Below are 22,301 nucleotides of genomic sequence, written 5' to 3' on the forward strand. Positions count from 1 at the left end.
GAATATCCGTAGCATTTACAAAATAAAGAACTAGAGGAATCGGAAGAAATCCACGAGAAATTCGGCAGATCTTTTCGCAATATTAGTTCTGCATACCGAAACAATGTTTTGAAGACCTTCCTTTAGATTTGAACAGCCCTAGTGTACACTTCACTCAAGAGCATAAACACACATGGGTCGCAGACAGAATAATTGTAGCAAATTAAATCTTTGTGGAAAATTATATGTATTGTCAAGAATTAATGCATAAGATACATTGTTATTTGCATTGTTTTCTTTTGTTTATTGTTAATTAATCGTATGTCATCATTAATCATTGTTCAGATTATCTTTTTTCAGACTAAACGAATATGTTGACGCAAAAAGTTTTTCTGAGGAAAACCCGACGTGGTAATATCATTAAGGTAAAACAAACTATCAAAATCTTCTCAAATTGAAATTATTAAAGAATCGTCCTTTTTTATTTGTTTCGGTTTGTTATTATTATATTATAAAGATTTATGGTTTGATTTAGTTTTATTTGACTTGATAGGATTTGATTAGGCTTGATTTGATTTCATTTACTTTGGTTTGTTTTGGTTTGTTTTGATTTGGTTTACTTTGGTTTGATTCGGTTTGATTGGGTTGGGTTGGGTTGGGTTGGGTTGGGTTGGGTTTGGATTTGGGTTTGGGTTTACCGGGCTTGATCTGGTATTTTTTTATTAGATTTGTGATCTTGTATAGATTTGATCTAGTATGTTTTGATTAATTTTGATCTGGTATGTTTTGATTAGATTTGATCTGGTAAGTTTTGATTATATTTGATCTGGTAAGTTTTGTTTAGATTTGATCTGTTACGTTTTGATTAGATTTGATCTGGTAAGTTTTGATTAGATTTGATCTGGTAAGTTTTGATTATATTTAATCTGGTAAGTTTTGATAAGATTTGATCTGGTATGTTTTGATTAGATTTGATCTGGTAAGTTTTGATTAGATTTGATTTGGTATGTTTAGATTAGATTTGATCTGGTAAGTTTTGATTAGATTTGATCTGGTATGTTTTGATTAGATTTGATTTGGTAAGTTTTGATTAGATTTGATATGGTATGTTTTGATTAGATTTGATCTGGTAAGTTTTGATTATATTTGATTTGGTATGTTTAGATTAGATTTGATCTGGTATGTTTTGATTAGATTTGATCTGGTATGTTATGATTAGATTTGATATAGTATGTTTTGATTAGATTTGATCTGGTAAGTTTTGATTAGATTTGGATTGATGATTTGATGTTAGGTAGTTCGAGAACACTATCTTCGAGATGATATTTGGTGTGGACACCCTAGTTGCCAGGTATAGTTGGACGAAGGGGCAAGGCAAGTCGCTTGCCCCCCCCCTCTCGTTGGACATTATCATCAATATTATTCGTTTATTTAAACAATCAGGATTTTTAGACTTCAAGAAAAATTCATAAAAATCTTAGTAGTTAAAACATATTTTAAAATTGTATTCTCCAGCTTTTATTACCCAATGCGCAATTTTGACTTTGACAGAAGATTTTTCAACCCGTTCTTTAACCCACGATTGATTTTGCTTCTATTAAGCTTAAATCTTCGGTCTTATCGAAATGTTGCAAAATTGCAGAAAAGAAAAACTGATGATAAAAGTTTTAATTACCTAAAACTTTGTAGATTTTTGTTTGAGTCGAGCCTAAAACCCCCCCAAAAAAAACGATGCCCAACCCTTTTTTTGATAATAAGAATTTTACTACAACTTTGACAAAAAAACTAATTATTATACAAATAGGCAGCCAACCGTAATTTCGTAGAAATTAGTAGGATGTCATTTGGTTTAATTCTTATTTTACATATGACCCATTTATTACTAAATAAACACTAGGGTTCTAGGGTTCAGAATTTTAAGTAATAAAACACGCATATTTAGCTGTGTGACCAGGAAGAAGAAAATGCAAAGCTCTCTAAAAAGCCAAAATCTATCGCAAGGTTTGTTCATATTATAGAAAACTAGCCTTGTCACTTAAATACCTTTACTACTAATGTTTAAGCGCCGTATTTCTTATTTGTTTCTTAAGTTTCGATCAGATGATAATTTTTTTTTCTAAATAAGATACAATTTTTTATTCTTTTTTAATCTTTCATTCATGTTTGTATTTATTTACTCATTTATATTTGTTCCCTTATTTATATTTTATCGAAATGTTTATGACCTGAATCCGGATCCATTTCTTCCGGTGCGGATCCAGGATCCGGACCCGTATCAAGATCAAATGGATTCTAGGCACTGGTTGATAAATCAATTGATCTGTATATCTGATTAGTATTGAGAAGAGTCCCCACTACCTGGTATTGGACACCAATGTTGTGCTGGAGCAGATCGACATGTTAGAATCAGAAGGATTAAACAATGTCATAATTCTTAACACAGGTATTCAATTCATTGGCTCACTTTTCCTGAAAAATTGATTTTCCTATCATATCTTTTATCCGAGTACATAAAGAATGAAGGTGCATGTCCTAATTGTGCCTCATAAGAAGTGATCCTGCGTCTTTATCTTTAAGGAAAAAATTATTCATCCACAAAGAGAACATTTTATTTAATGATTTTAATATTTTAACTTTCTCGACTTTTTCCTATAATTTACTAAATTTCAAACGACGAAACTTTAATAGTTAGGAGCCTTAGATGTATTGTGTCAAGGTTTCAGGACGTAAATCCGGATCTACAAGGAAAAATAGATCCGGAACCCGGATCTGAAAAGTGTAGTTCCGGATCTCATATATTCCTGTTTTAGTTCTAGAAGAGGTTCGGCACCGTAGTTCTCCAATCTATAAACGGTTAAAGGATATCATCTCCAACCCGGACAGACACTTCTACGTTTTCGTCAACGAGCACAGGTATATCTACAGCAGTTGATATTGTTTTAGCGTTTCTAATTTGGGATCGTCTTCTCAGCAGGTCTGGAGTCAGGATATACATTTTTAAGTATTTTTTTTAAGATCTAGGGGAAAATGAATAATTGGACACGAAAAGGCAGATTTTTTCATCTTTTTCATACTTTTTACCCCCCCCCCCTTCCCCCTAAAAATCATTTATCGAATAAAACCCTATAAGAGTTGTGGGGGAAAAAATGTCAAATGATAAGGGAGGGAAATGATTTTTTAGGAAAATATATACCCCTGTCTGGAATCTTAGAAGGATGATCCCGTCATCCAAAATGGATCTCGGGGTCAGAGGGGTCGGCTTGGCTGGGCAATCATAGAGTTGGTTAGTGGTGTGGGGGGGGGGGGGTAAAGTTACTCATTCTCATTTCTAAAACTTTTTCTTCTGGTTTTCCCTTAGAAATTGATATATTTTAACTGGACTGAAGTGAACAAAGTAACCTTGGGAGAAAATGATTTATTAAAAAAATTGAAATTTCTTTTTTGTCAGCAGCGAATGTACTGAAAAAAAAACTTTATTTTTTTGCTAGAAGCTTCAAATATTTTTTTTAAAATTACTATTATTAGGAAAGAGACTTACGTAGAGAGAGAACCGGGTGAAAGTGCAAATGACAGGTTTTATTTTCATTCATACAAACTAGATTAGACATCAAGTTTAAATGTTTTTGTGATACTTCTTCTCCCTGAAGAAAAAATCATCCTTATCTTTTTTATTGTTTTTTTTCTATTTTCCTGAAGTTATAAGCACAGACTGTAGAATAAATATTAGACGTTCAAAGCACGAATATTTCCATCGTAATTATTTTGTATTGCGGCGAGAGAGAAAAAACCAGTTATTGTCGAATCTCAAAACTCGATGTCTGAGATGACGTCACAACTATCGATTATAATAGTTTATGTAGTTTAAAGGATATTTAATGTCCTCTTCTATTACTTAAAAGTTGATTGATTGATACTCAAATGTGAGATATAATATGATTTTATAAGAAGAATTTGTTTAGAAATGATCGAGCAATCAGGGTTTCATGTGCATGGTTTTTAGAACATTGGAAGGTAATAATAAACAAGGAAATATACACGACAATGATATCGGAAAATGGGTAAAATTTGGGGGCCTGATTTACAAAGGTACCCTATTAAACCTTTTTCTGTTCGTACAGAGATATTTGTGTGTAAATCTATCGAAAACCATTTTAATCAAAAGTGCTTATTTTTCGCCGTAAGCCTATAACCCCTTTTATTTTTCACGAACACTCCCTTTAAAGCGGATTTAAAAATTTGGAAGGAAAATGTTTATCTTCTGCTACGACTAGAATGGGAATATTTATAATTTTCAAATATAAAACAGCTTGTTTAACAACTGCGTTCCTGTAGATTAATTAGGAAATGTCCGATAATCTTGATCAGTCAGTTTACTGTTCGGACAAAACAATCTGCAGATGGAGGGTCACTTGAAATTACACTTTCAGTCCCTTTAAACTTATTTTTACTGAAAATTGTAAGCAATTATGGATAATGTTTAAAATTAAGGAGTCCTCTGGTGCCAAGGGCCAGGGTGTAGTTCTACTCTCGGATGACAGAAGAAATAGAGAGCTTGCAGGAATTTCATTCATGCATTCACCTATCCTTGCTTAATTAGTACTTACACCCATTCATTCATTAACTAGATTTAAAAAACAAAACATTTTTGGTCGTTTTATTTTGCAGAATTTTAATTAATTAATAAAAACATTAATTATGTATGTGAAGAAAAAATAAATTAAAAAAAGTTTAGATAGACATTGTTTTAATTTGTATCAATAATCAAAATGCTGGAATGAATTTCGTCTTCCTTCTTCCTTTTTCTTATGAAATTTCTCTTTGGATTTGTCTCAATAAATGATTGGGCCTTGCTTAGAAGTAGTCCAGTTGCAAATCACAAAATCCTTCATTACATATTATAATTTAAAGAGATAGAAGACGACAAGAACTTCACTGTTTCTGGTTCTTACTGTGATTATTAATAAGTGAATAAATGAATAAATGAACAAATGAACAAATGAACAAATGAATAAATGCCTGATTAGTTGAGGAGAAGTTGACCGCATATTCCGTAGCTGAGTATGTTGCCAGTATATCAGAGTTTCCTAGTCTTATAGGTAAAACTTGACATAATAGAGGGATTATAACATTAACAAAATTCTTACCCATCAAATGGCGTTAGTGTGCGGGAGGAGGGGGGGTGGGCTGGTGTGGGCATAGGCATGATGAATTTGGGAGATTCTGAACCCAACCTCTTATGAATAGTGGTTTTTATAAAACTCACTTATTTTTGTCACAAAACTAATTTGTTTACTAGATAAGATAAAGAAGAAGGAGGGAAGTGAGGATGGATTCGGGAAGAAGTTTCTGTTCCCTGAACACCTTTCTCAAACTCAGATCTCAGCTGGGGTCAAGGGAAAGAAACTTTTCCAGGTATGGCACCATATTGATGGGTGTCTAGTAAAATGAGTTTCAATCTCTACACTCACCAAATCCATGTTTATAAGGTTATTGGCTATTTTCCATGGTCCATAGAGACAGAATCATAGGTTTAACATTTTCTTGAACCCNCCTTTTGGAAATTCAACCCCCCTCCCTTCCTCTCTAGAAATTCTTTTTCTTCTAAAAATATTTGCAGTACCATGATCAAATACAAATATGTAACTAATAACGTACTGCAGGGAGTATTCTATCTAAGCAGAACCAGTTTCCTTGAGGGAACGGTTAATGTAGAGGGAAAGGATCCCATTTTAGTTCAGGTAACTAACTCATTCATTAATTTACCTTTCCCTTTTTTTGATTATTGATTAATTTATGATTTACTTGTTTTTATAAATAATCAACTTACTTTTTGTTTTTTTTGTATTTATAATTTGGTTTTAGTTTTTGTAGTAGGAGTTACAGTGGTTAGCATAATAAATCTGCATATTCCACTTAAAAATCACGCACTGACTGAAAAACTATTTCCTTACATCACTGTTCACTCTGTTGGTTTCTAGTAAATCTTAACCCAACACTATTTTCTTTTGTTCTGAACAAGGATTCTGGGTTTACCCTGTCACGCTGATCCTCTAAAGACTGGAGATTTAACTCTTTCAACGTATCTACATAGTTTGCATTGGTTCAGGCAGAAACCATGTTAACTGCTTGTTTTTGATTTTTTCCCAAGGTTTCTTTATCAGATTCAGACCAAGGAGACCATACAGGAGTGCTAAATACAAGGAGGCATCGAACATGTTGTTTATAAAGATTAAGAAAAAACTTCTTTTCCCTGAAATGAAAATTTCTAAAGATTTGACCAAGCACTATGTTAGCATTTAATGCAGCACCTGCACACTGTGGAGGGTTTCAGTGTTTTGTGAATAATGTCAATTTAGATGGATACAGTGTCAAGATCATAAATGTTTTCTAGGAATCCCCTTGGCCAAGGACTGTACCTTGTGGAGCCCTTGGCTCGACATCACGCCAATCAGAGAATTCTCCATTTACCTTAGTTCTCTGTTTACGGTTTGTACGCCAATTATGAATTCATGTTAATGTTTTACTAGTAACAGTATGGGATTTAAACTTTTCTATTACTCTCAGCCATCGCACTTTGTCAAATGCCTGGCTGAAGTCTAGATAAATTACATCTAGTGGATGACCACTATCAAACTCTTCGGTCACAAATTCCAAAAATTCCAACAAATTAGACATGAAACCATGCTGGGTATCCTTGATCAGCTGATTATTAATTAAATGATCCATAACCTTGTCTTTTATGATGGATTCCATCATCTTACATGGAATATAGGTTAAAGAGACAGGTCTGTAATTCTCAGGTAATTTTTTAGAGCCCTATTTATTTAAAGATATTAATGTTATTTGCACATCTCCAGTCATAAGGAGCTTCACCTGTCAATATTGAATTATTATATATCATTGCTAACGGAGAAGCTAGAATATTAATGAAATACTGTTTTGGTGGTGATATTTCCGGCCCTGGATCCAGGTTTTAGTTTGTCAATTTTCTCTCTCACATCATTAGCTGTAAATAAAATATTATCAACAGAACTAGCACTGAAAAGTGGTTCCACAGTTGGTACGTTGCTGGTGTATTCCCTGGTAAACATTGAACCAAAATATTGAAATACAAATAATATGATTCACCTGTTAGTTCTTTATTAATTCATGATTCACAAGTTTTTATAGTTATTTATTGATGGTTTTGTTAGCTCTGTTGACTGATTTTTGATTCCCCTGTTTATATATGTAAATGATTTCTTAATGATTTTTTTTAATGGGACAATGATTTACTTGTTCATTTTGATTTTGATTTATTTGTGATATTTTCGTCTTGATGATCAATTGATTTGATGACTCTTGATTTTTCATAATTCATGATTGACTTAAAACCTCCTCTTTTTGATGAGTAATCGATATTTATGTTTTGATTTATTAAATTGATTGATTAAACTTTTCTTGGTTTTATTAATTTTATTTAAGAAAGAAAAAAACTAGAGAGCTTTATTCTTTGTCTAGAAAATTTGAATATAATTTCTAGGGATTGGAGGCTATGAACCGAGCAGTTGATGGGGACACTGTTGCCGTGTTATTGTTAGATAAGGCGGAGTGGACTGCACCCCTGGAGGTCGTCCTCGAGGATGATGGATTCGATCAGGGAGATACTCTTGACAAGTAAGTTCTTGCTCTTCACAAGTAAGTGCTTGCTCTTGGCGAGTAAGCTCTTGCTCTTGACACCATTTTTCATTTTATTACCATCTGGTCGGGGGAAAAAAATCATGTTCTTTCTCTTAATTTGCATTGAAAACAATAAATTACCTGAGCTGGACACTTTTATGTTTGATACCGATTGCTTGTTTTCTATATCCACTTTGGACACTTTTAATTTTCTGCTCTTATCCTCTCTTTTTGGATTTCGTACTGGGTTTCGACCGATGACCATTTCCCGGCTTTTGATTGGCTGTTCGGTTTCAACAAATTACACTCTGATTGGTTCAATTTTAGACACTTTTCTGGATATCAAATAAACAGATAATAAACAGAAATTTTATATTTAAAGGGATCGGAAAACTATAGAGACCTCTGCCAAATCTAAAGACATTCAGCTTACCGGAAAGGTTGTAGGAATAGGTAAAAAAAAAGTAAAACATATAATCAATCTCACTCAAAATCTGTTTTTCACCTTCCTCTAATTATTGTTGATTTTGTAGATTGATTGTTGATCGGTGATTAAATAAGTGATTGAATAAATGAATGAATGGTTGGTTGGTTGGTTGATTAATGGATTGATTAAATAGTTGATTGGTTGGTTAGTTGGTTGATTGGTAGCTTGAATGTTGATTGGTTGATGGATCAAATGAGTTATTGATTGATTGGTTTTGATCGCCGCAGGGATGTATATTAGTTGTGAGACTCCTATTTTTGCCCCCCTCCCTCCACTTTCAGAATCATATTTTTGCCCCAAATCCACAACTTAAAGAACAGGTATATTTTACAGGTTTCTAAAGCCCATTGTGGCGGGGCAGACCCCTTTACAAAACAGATTTGGATTTTAGTATTATAATGGAGCGTTTTGGTGCCCTAAAAAGGACAACTTCATAGTCCCCCATTAGTTTTTTTTAAGCATTTATGATACTGATTTCTCTTCCCTCTTCCCCCTTTTCCCTTCCTTTTTGTCCCTTTTCCCCTTCCCTCTTCCCATTTTTCCCGTCCCCCTATTCCCTTCCCTCTTCTCTTTTTCTTTTTTCTTTTCCCTTTCACCTTTTTTTTTCTTCATTTTTTCCTCCAAAACCAATCAAAGCTCATTGGTTTTGGGGCAAACAGAAAAAAACAACCCCTATAATGATTGATTGATTGGATTGGATAATTAATTAATTAATGTACATAATGCATTTTTCTATTTTTTCTTTTTCTCTAAAGTGAAGCGCAAGTGGAGACAGTATTGCGGCATGCTGCAGGCAAATCCTGTCAAGGTATTAATATTAAAAATCAATGTTAAGAATAATTGCTTGATAAGTAAAGAATAATAATGACGGGTTGGTCTTCTAATAACAATAATATTAATAAAATTGATTATGATGATAATCATCAATCACCATCAATTATCTTGAAATCGGGGGCTTTAGTTCTGGTCACTGCATTATCTACCATACAGATTAAAAAAAAATGGGTAACTCATCCATTCTCTTTAATTATGCAGTCGGTGAAAATGTTTTCTACTTTTTTATGATATAGTTTTTTTTCTCTAGGGTGCATACAGGCACATTTTCGTTGCAGCTGAAAGAAAAATTCCAAAGGTAAAAAATATTAGACTTAAACATTGTTTTTATTTTGGGAATGTTTATAATAAAAAAGAAGAATGTTTATCGAAATCTGATTTCACTCTTGTTGGTTCCTATTAATTAACTAACCGAAACTATAGACAAAAATATTAGAATTGTATAAGAGATATTGCTATTTAGGTTGTTTGATGACGTTTCATTTTTGTTGTTTGGATTAAAAGCGATTAAAATTTATTTTTTTATTGTATATTTTAATAGCATAGAAAACCGGAAAATAAATGTTCAATACATATTTTAGAGTTCACATTCAAAAAGTTATGTTTGCACTTACTTGGGAGTAATATGTTTTGTAAATTATTTCAGAATTATTTTTATATGATTGATTAAATGATTGTTATTCTTAGGTTCGGATTGAGACAAGACAAGCTGATAAACTGATGGGGCAGAGAATCATTGTGGCCATAGACTCCTGGCCTAGAACATCAAGGTACTAATCAATAATCATTCCTTCATTTTCATTCACTTTTTGTCACAAGAAAAAGATTTTTAAGGGAAGATAAATTAGATTTGATATAAATACCAAAAAGAGGGTAAAATCCTGTCCATCGTCAGGACTAAATCTTTGTAACTTGATTTATAATATTTTTGGGAAATCTTCAAAAAAGAGGGTAAAATCATGTCCATCTTTAGGACTAAATCTTTGTAACTATATGCCTTTTAATTTCAGTTTTCAACTTGATTTATAATATTTTTGGGAAATCTTTAAAAATTGTTTTATTTGTTCAGATACCCCCTGGGTCACTTTGTACGCGCTTTAGGAAAGGTCGGAGATAAAGCAACGGAAAACGAGGTTAAACAAATTTTAGCAAGATTAAAAATAGTGATTAATAATTCTAAAATATTAATATCACTATGAATGTTTAGGTTCTCCTGCTTGAGCATGATATTCCTCACTCTAGTTTCAGTGAGGCTGTTATGGAATGTTTACCCCAGCTCCCCTGGGAGATCACTAGAAAGGTTTGATGAATTTAACCTCGAGTCTTATTTAATTGATGACATATTTAGTTTGTTAATTAATATCTATATAATAAAACAAGACATTCATATATATATGTTGCCTATAGCCGGCCAAACGGCTGAACCGAATGGGCTGAAAATTTTTTGTTTACACTCATGGGCGACCGATGGTGTTAAAGGCTAAAAAAACGATTTTTGTTTTCAAATTTTTCATTTGATATGATATTTATCTATCTATAGTGAGGATAAAGGCTGTCGTAGTAAGGCACCCTTGATTTTGATAGTATTCATTGCATTAATGAAGATTTGTAGGATGTTTGATCATTGTGGATCTTACTAGTTAGTGCAAATATTACCACAATTACGGGACAAAATGTATAAATTAGCCCAATAGTAATGGTACAGTTTGGAGTTGTTTGCCTTGAATATAAGGGTTTTTGGAATAGTTTTAACTCAAGGGGGGGTTTGGGGGGATTAACTTAACGGGGAAAGGGGCTAAATGCGAGGTATATTATTAGATTGCCTTGAATATAAGGGTTTTTTTGAAATAGATTTTGCTCAAGGGGGGGGGGGTTAGGGGTATGTGGTCCAGTGTTAGGATTAAAGTTTCTTAATTTTTGCTCAGGGGGGGGGGTTAGGGTTATGTTGCCCAATGTTAGGATTAAAGTTACATGGGTTGACTATCATAACGGGGAAAGGGGATAAATGACAATGTTGGGAGGTATATTATTAGATTGGTTTGTGTTTTGAATGGTGGGTTCACTTTCAGAAATGGTTGCTGCATATATAGTGATTGTGAAAATTGAAAAAATAGAACAGGATATGTTCTACATGAAAAATGAACCACACTCCGCGTCAACCCTTAAGGATTATTTAAAGGCTAATGGATGCACAGTAGAGCTTATACCACTCTCAGGGATCTATGACAAAGCCAAACATAAGATAACGCAGGTTTATAACACCGTTAAGGTTCATGCACCACGGGCAGTAAGACCCGATCGCCTCTTGTCGTTAGTAGAAGTCCTTGAAAAGTTGCTGAGTAGGTACTATATTTCTACAACAGACTTATCACCAGAGCATAGAAGGAGGGTAACTAGGGCGCAGGGAGTCTTAAACAGACCTGACAAAGCTGATGAGGACCAAGTGTCATCGAGTGATCTGAGTCAGTCGGCCCCCTCAACTCCAGACTTGGGAATGGAGGATTTATCAAGGTTGGCCGCTACTAGGGCTGGGCTGGATGCTGCAGCAGTTAACGCTCCCGTATTGGCTATGCTGTCTGAGATGATGGCCAAACTGACCGTCAATGGCAGAGTTATGTGTGAGATAAAGGCAGCTATTGCATCATTGACAGTTAAGGTCGATAGACTCACTGAGAATGATAAGAATCACGATATAGTCCTCCAACAGCTGGTAAACAGGCAGGCTTCTGGAAAATGGTGTTCATTCTGTAAGACTGCAACGCACATGCTGTCTGAATGTAAGTCCAAGTTACTGTGTGATGTTTGTTTTCTAGATTCTCACAAGCAGGGAGCATGCCCACTTGGGGGCCTAGATTGCAGTGTGTGTGGTATGCCTACACACAGTGGCCTTGTCCACCAGGTCATAGATCCTGTCTTACGAGAACTAGCCTTGGCTAAGTTTGGGCCAGGATTCGTGTTTAATGCATAATGACTTAGTTTTAACACAATATTATACTTTTCAGATAAACGTGATTACGGTGAAAAAATTTCTTTGTCTTTATTTTGATTTTGGGTGCAAGAGGACCGCATGTTCAGTTGGGTTATTATCATAGTATTGTTTTGTGGTTCTGGTGAGGTGGGGGACTGGCCCAAGATAGGCATGGGGAAACAAAATGGAGCAAGGGCTAAGGCTCATCGTCTACGGTTAGCTGCAGCTAAGGCAGCAGGTATGTCAACTCCGATACGGATTTGTTATTGGAATTGCAATGGTGTAGCTAGCTTGTGTAAACAGCAGGAAATTGCAGATGCTATGGAGGGGGGGCAGATTGACCTCCTGTTTGTGGATGAAACTCACTTAAAGCGGGGGAGTAATGAAGATATGACTTTGATAGATCCTTGGAACCCAATCTACTTAGAAAGAGGGATGGGCTTAAAAAAGGGAGGAGGCAAATTGGTCCTAAGGTCAGAACGACTAAACTGCTTGGTTTGGAACCCAGAGGTAGAGGGTTCAGAGTGGATCAGTAGTGAAAGAGTTTGGATTCTGGTCCACAATAACAACTGCAAGATAGCAATTTGTTCGGTCTACATGGCGGCTGAGGTTACAGCAAATAATGAATATATTGCCTGGAATGATTGTATATATGAAGCATTACAGGGTGAGGTCAGGTCACGAACTGAAGATGGATATCTATGCATGATAATAGGTGATATGAATGCACATGTGGGTACTCCGCCAGACGGTATTGAGGGAAACAGGCCAGGTACAAATACAAACGGAGAGAAGCTTTTAAATTTTGTGAGGAATAATAATTTGCTAATGCTGAATCAGGATAAGGAACTCTGTTCAGGCTTGTTCACTCGAATAACTCCTTTATCGAGCACGGTGCTGGACTATGTTCTGGTGTCGAGGGCCCTTAAAAACAGCATAGCTAGAATGATTATTGACGAACAACTTCAATGGTTTTCAGGGAGTGACCATGTGGCAGTGTACGTTGAAGTTATTCTCCCAGATACCAAGGAGCATATAGAACTTCCCAAGAAAAAGGGGCTTTTTCTTAAAAAAGACCGAGATATAGGTTTGGCCCACAGGATCATGGACAGACATATCAACGAGATCGACTGGGACTCATTGCCATTAGATGAGAAATTGGTCAACGTCCAACAGATTCTGGTCTCATCCAATGTGGAGGCGTATGGCACTAGGCAAGCTAAAGGTGTCAAGCACAAGAATAGAAAACTTAAAAGGCTACAGCAAGAACGTAGGCGTGTGGCTCAGGTTGAGAGGCGGCTGTCAGTGGCAAAAATAAATAAGATGCTTAATGGAATTGTCTGGGATGAGTGTGATCAGACCCTACTGGCGAAAGCAGTAACTGAGAATGCCGATTTGGGTGACGAAATCAGGAAACAGCGCATGGTTATCCAGGATAGGCTTGCTAAGAGTGGGAGGTTAAAGGACAGCTACACTAGCGACCGTTTTTGGAGATTAGCTAAAAGGGTTACTAAAAATAAGGGTCATTTTTCTGCTTTGAAAGCCCCTGATGGTCGTTTGGTTACGGAATTCAATGAATTAAAGGACTTGGTGGTAACGGAACTGGCAAAGATGTCTTTGGGTATGAAGTCAAAGATCTTCACTACAAGGGGAGAACAATTGGTGAAGGAAGTGCGGGTTAAAAGTGCAACAAATAACGAGAAGTGGATTCCAAAAGAGAGAGAAGAGTTTGCCTATGAGGAAGAGGTGTGTTGCCCTACTAATGAAAGAGAGGTACGGGAGGTCATCAGATCCCTGAAGTTGGATAGAGCAGCAGGGGTGGATAATGTCTCATCAGCTATGCTAAAAGGGGCTAGTCCCACAATGATAACATTGATAACAGGTATTATAAATGAGTCCCTAATGGAGGGAAAGGTGCCTGGGGCATTGCAAACAGGGAAAATGACTCTGATTGACAAAAAGGAGCCATCTCTAGAGGTGTCAAAGAAACGTCCGATAACAGTATCAAGTGTAATGTTAAGTATAATAACTAAAATCATTCACAAACGCATGAATAAGATATGTGAACGAGAAGGCTTCTATGGTTCGGTTCAATATGGATTCAGGCAGAAACGTTCCACAACAGACTGCGTGTTAATGATTTTGGCTGCGCTAAGAGTGGCCAAGAGGAAGAAACAATGTATCTCTCTGGCTTTCTGCGATATTGCAAAAGCCTATGACTCTGTGTGCAGGGAATTGTTGTACACTAAACTACGCCACATAGGGTTTGGTGGAACATTTAGGGGTATTGTGGAGGGGGGCTGGCATGGTATGGGGGGGCATTGGTTCTCTAACCTCAAACCTCATGGTTTTCTGGGGATTTCATTAATAATTCAATGTTAAAATGACATAAAAATAGTATATATCCCTAGGTTGGTGTACATATAGCAGATGTATCCCATTTTATCCGTCCAAACACTGCAATAGATCTAGAAGCTGCTGACAGATGTACAACTGTCTACCTAACAGATAGGTCAGAGATTCAGTCTGTTATGTTATTTTATGTTATGTTATGTTATGTTATGTTATGTTATGTTATGTTATGTCTGTTAATCCGATTACAAAAATCGGATTAACAGACATATTTTTATCATTTAATTTGTTGTTATTTTATTTGAATATTAAAATGAAGAAAATTTCATTTAACAATAATATAGCTCAACTTGAGATAAGATACAAAGCAGTTAATGATTTAGGAGAGGCTGTTCTCATGTAAACTTTGCTTTGATTCATGAAAAGAAATGGTTCCTAAACTCCTATGTTTTATATGTATATGATTCTGGAGATTAAATATGGTTCCTGAACTACTATCTGGTAACTTAGTGTATGTGATTCAGGACAAAAGATATGGTTCCTGAACTCTATCTGGTAACTTTGTATGATTCAGGAGAATAGATATGGTTCCTGAACTGCTATCTGGTAATCTGTGTTCCCTCCGTGGGGGTGTGGAAAGGTTCAGTTTCTCCTGTGTCTGGGAGATGACGCCTGACGCACAAATCAAATCCACCAAGTAAGAGAATTTCATTTGATGCTATCAATTAGTTATTGCCAAGAAGCTTGAAACCATTTGAAATGGGTGTAGAGGGCGAGAGGGAAAGAAACGTAATTCATTGAATTCAACTCCTATTATAAGCCCGCGAATTCATGACTACTGAAATCGTTTTTAAGGCTAAACTTTTATTATTTCTCGGTGAATAGTCTATGAGCATGTTCTAGTATTTATATATTATAGGTTTCACAAGAGCATCATTAAATCAAGGGAAGCTATGACTTATGAAGCTGCCCAGAACAGAATAGACAACCCTGAGGACACCAGCAATATTGCAGCAAGGTTAGACACGGGTGTGCTGTACACTAGATATGTACTAAAGTTTACAATATGGGTTCTTAAAAATCTTTACATGTAAATGGAAAGAGAATTAACGTTTACGCAATGATTGAATGATTGAACAAAAGCGAGACACAGATGAATTGAATTGCTCGTGGGAAGATAAATACCTCATTGGCTCATTTTGTCCTTTTAAACAAAATTAGAACCGTTTTGAATTCTATTTGTTTAGTCTTCGAATCCTGTTAGCCCTGTCTAAAAAGCTGAAAGAGCGCCGTGTAGGAAACGGTGCTTTAGTTCTAGCATCTAGCGAAGTAAGATTTAGTGTGGACAGCGAGACCGCAGATCCTATAGATGTGCAGGTAGTGTTCCTTTTTATCATGTACAGTACATCCTGAAGATTAAATCGTGAAGTAAATATATATATTACATTTGAGTTTGAGTTTGAGTTTGAGTTTGAGTTTGAGTTTGAGTTTGAGTTTGAGTTTGAGTTTGAGTTTGAGTTTGAGTTTGAGTTTGAGTTTGAGTTTGAGTTTGAGTTTGAATTTTAGTTTTAATTTTATTTTGAATTTGAATTTTAAATCGATTGATTGATTGATTGATTGGTCGGGTGATTGACTGATTGATTGATTGGTTGATTGGAGAATTGAATTATTTATTTTTGATTTGATTTACTAGTTGATTAGTTAAAAGGATTGAAGGATGTGTCGAAGATACTTAGTTGATTCTTTTTTAAGGTGCAGAAAATTATTGCTGTTTGTAATTTTTGACTAATAAATTTAATTATTAATTGATTGTTTCTAGGCTAAGGTGGTTCGTGAGACCAACAGTATGGTTGAGGAGTTCATGTTGGCGGCAAATATCTCCGCTGCCGAGAGAATTTACAGAGATTTCCCGGACTGCGCCATTTTGAGGCGTCATCCGGCACCTCCGCCCTCAAACTTTGATCCGCTTGTCAAAGCTGCGAAACAACAAGGGTTCGAAATTAACCTCGAGACAGGTATTTACCGCCCCCTGCCCACCTTCTCTTGTACACCAAGATATGAAGTGGGACATTAACTTTTAATTATATTTTTAATACTTTCTCTCCAAATTTTATAATCATTTATTTAAGGTTGAGCAATAGCATATAATCATTTATCAAGGCTGAGCAATAGCATATAATCATTTATCAAGGTTGAGCAATAGCATATATTCATTTTTTTAAGGTTGAGCAATAGCATATAATCATTTATTTAAGGTTGAGCAATAGCATATAATCATAATATAATTCTAGGTTTAAAACCATGTTTTTTAGGTAAACAACTAGCAGATTCTTTAAATGCTGCCGCGGATCCTAAACGTCCTTATCTGAATACAATGCTTAGGTAAATAGGTTTTCACAATCCACATAATTGAAGGGACCAACTACGTATTTTAAGTAGTTTATGCCCGATTAACAACGGTACCCTTTTTCAGGGGCGGAAAGAGGATTTAAGTGAGGGGGGGGGCAAGATTTTTTAGGAACAAAAAAAATTCATAATTCGGAACAAAAAATCTAGCCGCAGGTGAAAAATTTTTTAAAATTTTTTTAAAAGACTCAAAAAGAGCCAAAATTAATGACTGAAGACTAAAAAACTAGATTTTTAACTTTTCACACATTATAGTTTATTAAGACAGATATTTTTCCCGTTTTGTTGAGAAGCTATTTTGAAAATAGGAACAAAAAATTCCGAATTCCCGCTCCAAGAATAGAGGTTACATAAAATTGTGTCGACATGTACTAATGCCGCGATAAATAGGGGGGGGGGGGGGCTAATCATTTTAGGTTGAAGGAGTTGAAGACCAACTAAATCTTTAAAATTATCAGATGGATTTTAATACTTGCATTAATTGAATTTATTAATTATTTTAGGATGATCGCTACCCGTTGTATGATGCAGGCTGTTTACTTTGCTAGCGGTACAATAGAGGAACCATTATTCAGGTCACTATTTTTTATTTAATTTTTTTACAGTTTTATTTTTACCTTTCTTTATAATCAATTTCGCCTATTTTCATTTGATGATTATGGCGATTTATGAATTCTAGATATATATTTTCTGCATTTATAAAAGATTTTTGCTTACATTTAAATATTCCAGACATTATGGATTAGCTTGTCCGATCTATACTCACTTCACCTCTCCTATCCGCCGGTATGCTGATGTTATGGTCCACAGACTTCTAGCAGTATCTATACAGGTATAACATGACAATGACTAGTGACCACCACTCTGGAGGTCTTTAATATTTTGTTTCTTTTATTGTAATAATCAAGGAAAAATATTTGTTTTCCTACACCCATTTGTATCATTTTTTATAAATTGTTACAAATTAATGTTTTAGGCTGACGCAACTTACGCCAATCTTGTTGACAAGAAATCCACGCAGAAAATTGCTGAACAAATCAATTATAGGAAAATATTGGGACAAAAAATTGTCTTGTTTAAAACTGGTAACCGTAATTCTATATTTTGGAGAGATATGAATCAATTTATATTCTGAGGGTTAAACATTTTTACGAACATTGTCGATGATGATATCTTACAGGGAGTGTTCGCGAAAAATGAAAGGGGGTACAGGCTTACGGCGAAAAAAATGAAATATCAACATACACGAATGCGTCGAAAAATGATCGATGATTATTAATGGTTGTAATGTCTGAATGATTTGTTTTGAATTAAATTGATTTTTTACGATCCGAGTTGAATGTTGCAACTTTCTGAATTTGTATGTACGCTACGTTATTCAGCATAAGTCGTTTTTAACAATTTTCTCCTAATTGACGCAACAGATAGAAGTAAGATTAGTAGCGATCAAAAGCGCTTATTTTTCGCCGTAAATCAATACCTCCTTTCATTTTTCGGCGAACACTCCCTTTAAAGGAACAAAATGTACGTTATGACAGACATATCTATTGAGAGTCATAAGTAAAATCTTCAAACAATTTCGTTCTTGACTGGCTTTCCATAAACTTATAGCTCTTTGACCCAGTATATTTTGATTGAATTACCCAATTTGCGTGTCAGACATCGTATGGCGCAGTATGCAGGGCGAGCTTCTGTCAATCTTTACACGCATATCTTCTTCAGGTAGCTTACTTAAAGGAACTGCCAACGTAACTACGAATGACTCCTAACTAAATACTGGCATGCCCAATTCACAATTAAAAATGTGCTGAATTCTGTCAATTTTTTTCCTTCTCTCTGCTGCGTAAATTCGCATTTTACTTCAAAAGAGAAGCCACAGAAGAAAAAACAAGAATATATTCGTCTTTTTGTCCAAAAGAGTTTAAAAAATTGTTTCTTTGAATCGGGCATGCAAGTCTTTTTTGGAGGTTCATTATAATGTCGACAATATCTGTAGTCAAAGACAAGACAAGCATTATTTGATGATCTAAGGTGGGAGCTTATGAATTAAATAATGAAAATCTACCAGGCTTGACTTGATGTATACAGCATAGACCTTCGAGTTTGATAGATTAAGTGTTTAATATCCTTTTAAAACTTGGCTGTTATTTTCTTTAAGAAATAAAGGGGATGGTGGAGTTGGCACATTTGATGTAGGGGGGGGAAGAGGTCATTAGAAGGTCAAACACTGGATTTTTGGTGCTACTGTATTCCCTGGGTCCCTAGCTTTCGTTTGATGTGCATAAAGCCATAGTTGAAATATTTTCTATTTGTGGAGGTCATTAGAGGTCATTAGAGGTCATTAAAATTCAATTTTATTTTATTTTAGGAATTTCGATCACTAATTAGGCGTGCATCCAAAAAATTGGAAGATTTGAACCAAAAATGAAGGCAGGGCCCCCCCCCCCTACATCAAATGTGCCAACTCCACCATCCCCTTTAGTTTTACGGACTGTATAAAATATAAGTTTGTACTTTTGGAAAGGTTTAACAATACAAAAGATTTGACCCCATATCTTGCGTCCAATGTTTTTCCTTTCTTAATATTATTTTTATTTCTAACTTTGACATGATTAATGTAGAGGACGAGTGAGGGATGAGACAGGATACATTTTGTATATCAGACAAAACGCTGTGCAGGTTAGGTTTCTTATTTATTGATCGATTTAAATATATTGTACAACTAAATCAATTTTACTTCATTAATTCTAAATGTTAATATTAAGGGTTTTTTTTATTTATGATTACTGATTAAACAAATTAACTGAACTATTTAAAATGTTTGTTTACCCCTTTTTAGACCTGATTTAGTAAAGCCACTTTGGGTTTGGAGATTTAAAAACAAATTTATTTTAACATTTTTAGGTTTTGATACCTAAGTATGGTTTGGAAGGAACATTGTTTCTCTGTGGTAAAAACAAGGAACACATTTAATCAATTTTTATATATATATATCCCAATATTGGCAAAGAAAGGTGAACCACATGCGCCCAAACTTTGTGTAAAATACTGAATCCTTGCAGTTAAAGAGATTAGTCATGTACCGAGTTAACTACAGTGGGTCTCACTGATCAGTGATCATCACAATTAGAATTAAAAGAAACTGTTTGTGAATCAGGTGTTTCATTTGGACTTTACCGTACTTAAAACTGCCCTTGAAGAATATTTTATATAAAATCAAGGTCTTTTCACCGTTTTGGATGGAGTGCTTCAAACTAAGAATCCATTTAATTATTTAATATCATTGCATTGTATATATCAATCAATCAATCACTCAATTAATGGTAGATGATCTAAAAGCCAACCCAGTTTGGGAGACCAAGACCGCCAGGTTGGTAAAGCACAAAATATGAATTGTGAATGTGTTGTGAGCAGGATACAAGTGTTTGGAGGTTTGATGAGGATGAGCCAAGTGTACAGAATGCTGACGTTAAGCTCTCTTTATTCCAGGTATTAAAGAGGTTTCTATACTCATTCAGTACTCATGGAGTTTATATTTCCTCCTTCATTCAGTACTTAAAGGGATAGTAAGCGTAATTTCAAGTGACCTTCCATGCTTAGATTGCATTGTCTGATTCACTACGGTACCCTTAAAAGATTGTTCTGATCAAGTATGAATTAGATATCAATGTTCATAATTTAAAACACTAAATATTTCAAATTGTAGTTTCCCCATAAAACTGACTTTCACATTTCTATTGCACGAAATCTTTCAGGAATTTTCAGAATTCAGCATATTTAAACTAGAATAATTATTGGATCAGTTAGAGGTTATAAGGCTACTGTTTTTAATCGGGTTCGGCATTGAGGGTTACTTGAAATTACACTTAAAGTCCCTTTAATAGGTTTACAATATCCTTCCCCATTCATTGCTCAAGTTGGTTACATATCCTCCTTCCTCTTTAGTTTTTTTTACTAAAAAATTCGTAAAATAGATTTCAGTGAATGTTTTCTGATATGTTGGACAAATATTTATAAAAATAAATGACGTAGAATCATGTTTTTAATATTTCCTAGAATCTGAATGAATTAGATTTGGATTTGGTTTCTTTAAACATTAATATTTAATTATTTTCTATCTTAACCCTATTATATTCTTGTTTTTCTTTTATTGGTCCAGGAAAGTTTATTCCCAACCCCCCAAACTTATGCATATACCGGATTTTTACAACAAAGCATGCCCGAATTTGAACTTTTTTATGCCAGTCTAAATTTCTTTTTAGACCAATTTCAGGGGCGTACGATGGGGGGGGGGGCTTTCTTAATATTACATCTGCTTGCATTTCCCTTCCTCAGGCAATCTATATACATTCTACATTTAATTGCATTGCACTCACCCAAACTAAAATATTAAGAAAAGAAATGAAAAAATTCAGATTTTTAACAATACCCTTCTAAGCTTTGTCTGATCAAGTATTGCATTATTGTTATTATTAAAGGACAACCCATCATTCAATAAAATAGGGGTCGGCGCTCCTAGCCGCCGAAACGTATCCATGGGCTAACCGAACCGGTCACCCTAGGTAGAAGACTTATACTAGGCGATCCGCCCAAGACAGTTCCATTACTGGAAACTCTCTAAAAAACCAGGCGGTCTGACCAAGACAGCTGCATTTTTAACAAAACCCTTCAAAGCTTTGTCTGATCAAGTATTGCAATAAACATCAATGTTTCCCATTTTGAAAACTGAATATTTTTATTTCTGGTTTCTTTACAAAAGTGACTCGCGCATTTCTTGCAATGAAGGTTTCAATGGAACATCGGACATGCCACTCTTTAAATGGAGGGTCACTTGAAATCACGCATGTATTCCATTTAAGTATAATTACATCGTATAGAAAAAAAATACTTTAAAATTTCACTTTTGCCCCGCCCCTAACTATAAAAGTTTCATTACAAAAGCTTTAATCAATACTGCGTCAGTGTAAATATATATTTGATGTTATAATTTATAATACAATATTTATCAATCCTATGAAAAGATACATATTTTTTTAGAAACGTTTCCATCTATATTTTTCATTCCTTAAAGCTTATACCACAGTATTAAGAGTGATTGTCTGATTTTGTGCCCCCCCCCCTCTTAAGAAAATTACATAAATAATTTATTAACGCTTGTAATATGGAAGTGTGTATATGATTGAATAGTTTACATAGTTATGTGCCCCCCTCCCCCTCCCTACACATATGCTCTCGTACGCCCCTGACCAATTTCTATTTATAGTACTTTAAAGTATTTTGTAAAAGGTACAACCAAAAACTAAAAAGGAACGCATTCTTTAAAAGTAAATTAGTAAATTGCTTTTCTTGATTATCCACATATTTTTTGCAATATTTAAAATATTGCAAAACAATTTCTTTCTAATATTTGATGTCGGTTGTGTTTGTAGAAGTTGATTGTTCAAGTATCGTTGGATAGTTCTGATATTCAACACGAGAAACTCAGTCTTAAACTTGTCTCCCCTGTCATAAAGGACTTCTCAGGTATTTTTATTAATTCTGTTACCTTCAAGCCGATCCAAAGGAAATTAAGAAAATTTATATGATTTTAAGATAGGCTGCGGTAAGGATTAGCTT

The 22,301-nt window shown here is 34.8% G+C and overlaps 2 protein-coding genes across 3 annotated transcripts in view; both read left to right on the forward strand.

Annotated features, from left to right (window-relative positions):
- Positions 1-340, forward strand: part of LOC111714215 (uncharacterized) — a 28,531-nt gene extending 28,191 nt beyond the window's left edge. For both annotated transcript variants that reach the window (XM_023489275.1, XM_023489276.1), the window contains exon 29: positions 1-340. In XM_023489275.1, coding sequence (XP_023345043.1) covers positions 1-34 — 34 coding nt within the window. In that variant the 3' untranslated portion in view covers positions 35-340.
- LOC111714221 (uncharacterized) overlaps positions 330-22,301 on the forward strand; it is a 22,509-nt gene continuing 537 nt past the window's right edge. The window contains exons 1-34 of the mRNA XM_023489283.1: positions 330-404; positions 1,274-1,330; positions 1,922-1,980; positions 2,316-2,422; positions 2,790-2,892; positions 3,505-3,552; positions 3,939-3,990; positions 4,468-4,537; positions 5,004-5,075; positions 5,276-5,391; positions 5,640-5,717; positions 7,502-7,635; positions 8,021-8,091; positions 8,881-8,933; positions 9,210-9,257; positions 9,647-9,729; positions 10,029-10,092; positions 10,167-10,264; positions 11,303-11,858; positions 12,075-14,216; positions 14,339-14,439; positions 14,854-14,976; positions 15,199-15,297; positions 15,527-15,656; positions 16,099-16,294; positions 16,592-16,661; positions 17,189-17,260; positions 17,418-17,517; positions 17,662-17,732; positions 18,345-18,407; positions 19,307-19,364; positions 19,590-19,646; positions 20,100-20,174; positions 22,115-22,208. Of these exons, the coding sequence (XP_023345051.1) occupies positions 351-404; positions 1,274-1,330; positions 1,922-1,980; positions 2,316-2,422; positions 2,790-2,892; positions 3,505-3,552; positions 3,939-3,990; positions 4,468-4,537; positions 5,004-5,075; positions 5,276-5,391; positions 5,640-5,717; positions 7,502-7,635; positions 8,021-8,091; positions 8,881-8,933; positions 9,210-9,257; positions 9,647-9,729; positions 10,029-10,092; positions 10,167-10,264; positions 11,303-11,858; positions 12,075-14,216; positions 14,339-14,439; positions 14,854-14,976; positions 15,199-15,297; positions 15,527-15,656; positions 16,099-16,294; positions 16,592-16,661; positions 17,189-17,260; positions 17,418-17,517; positions 17,662-17,732; positions 18,345-18,407; positions 19,307-19,364; positions 19,590-19,646; positions 20,100-20,174; positions 22,115-22,208 (5,374 nt within the window). The 5' untranslated portion in view covers positions 330-350. The remainder of the gene's footprint in view (positions 405-1,273; positions 1,331-1,921; positions 1,981-2,315; positions 2,423-2,789; positions 2,893-3,504; positions 3,553-3,938; positions 3,991-4,467; positions 4,538-5,003; positions 5,076-5,275; positions 5,392-5,639; positions 5,718-7,501; positions 7,636-8,020; positions 8,092-8,880; positions 8,934-9,209; positions 9,258-9,646; positions 9,730-10,028; positions 10,093-10,166; positions 10,265-11,302; positions 11,859-12,074; positions 14,217-14,338; positions 14,440-14,853; positions 14,977-15,198; positions 15,298-15,526; positions 15,657-16,098; positions 16,295-16,591; positions 16,662-17,188; positions 17,261-17,417; positions 17,518-17,661; positions 17,733-18,344; positions 18,408-19,306; positions 19,365-19,589; positions 19,647-20,099; positions 20,175-22,114; positions 22,209-22,301) is intronic.

The sequence above is a fragment of the Eurytemora carolleeae genome, unplaced genomic scaffold (genome assembly GCF_000591075.1).
Source record: "Eurytemora carolleeae unplaced genomic scaffold, Eaff_2.0 scaffold573, whole genome shotgun sequence".
NCBI classification, from domain to species: Eukaryota; Metazoa; Arthropoda; class Copepoda; order Calanoida; family Temoridae; genus Eurytemora; species Eurytemora carolleeae.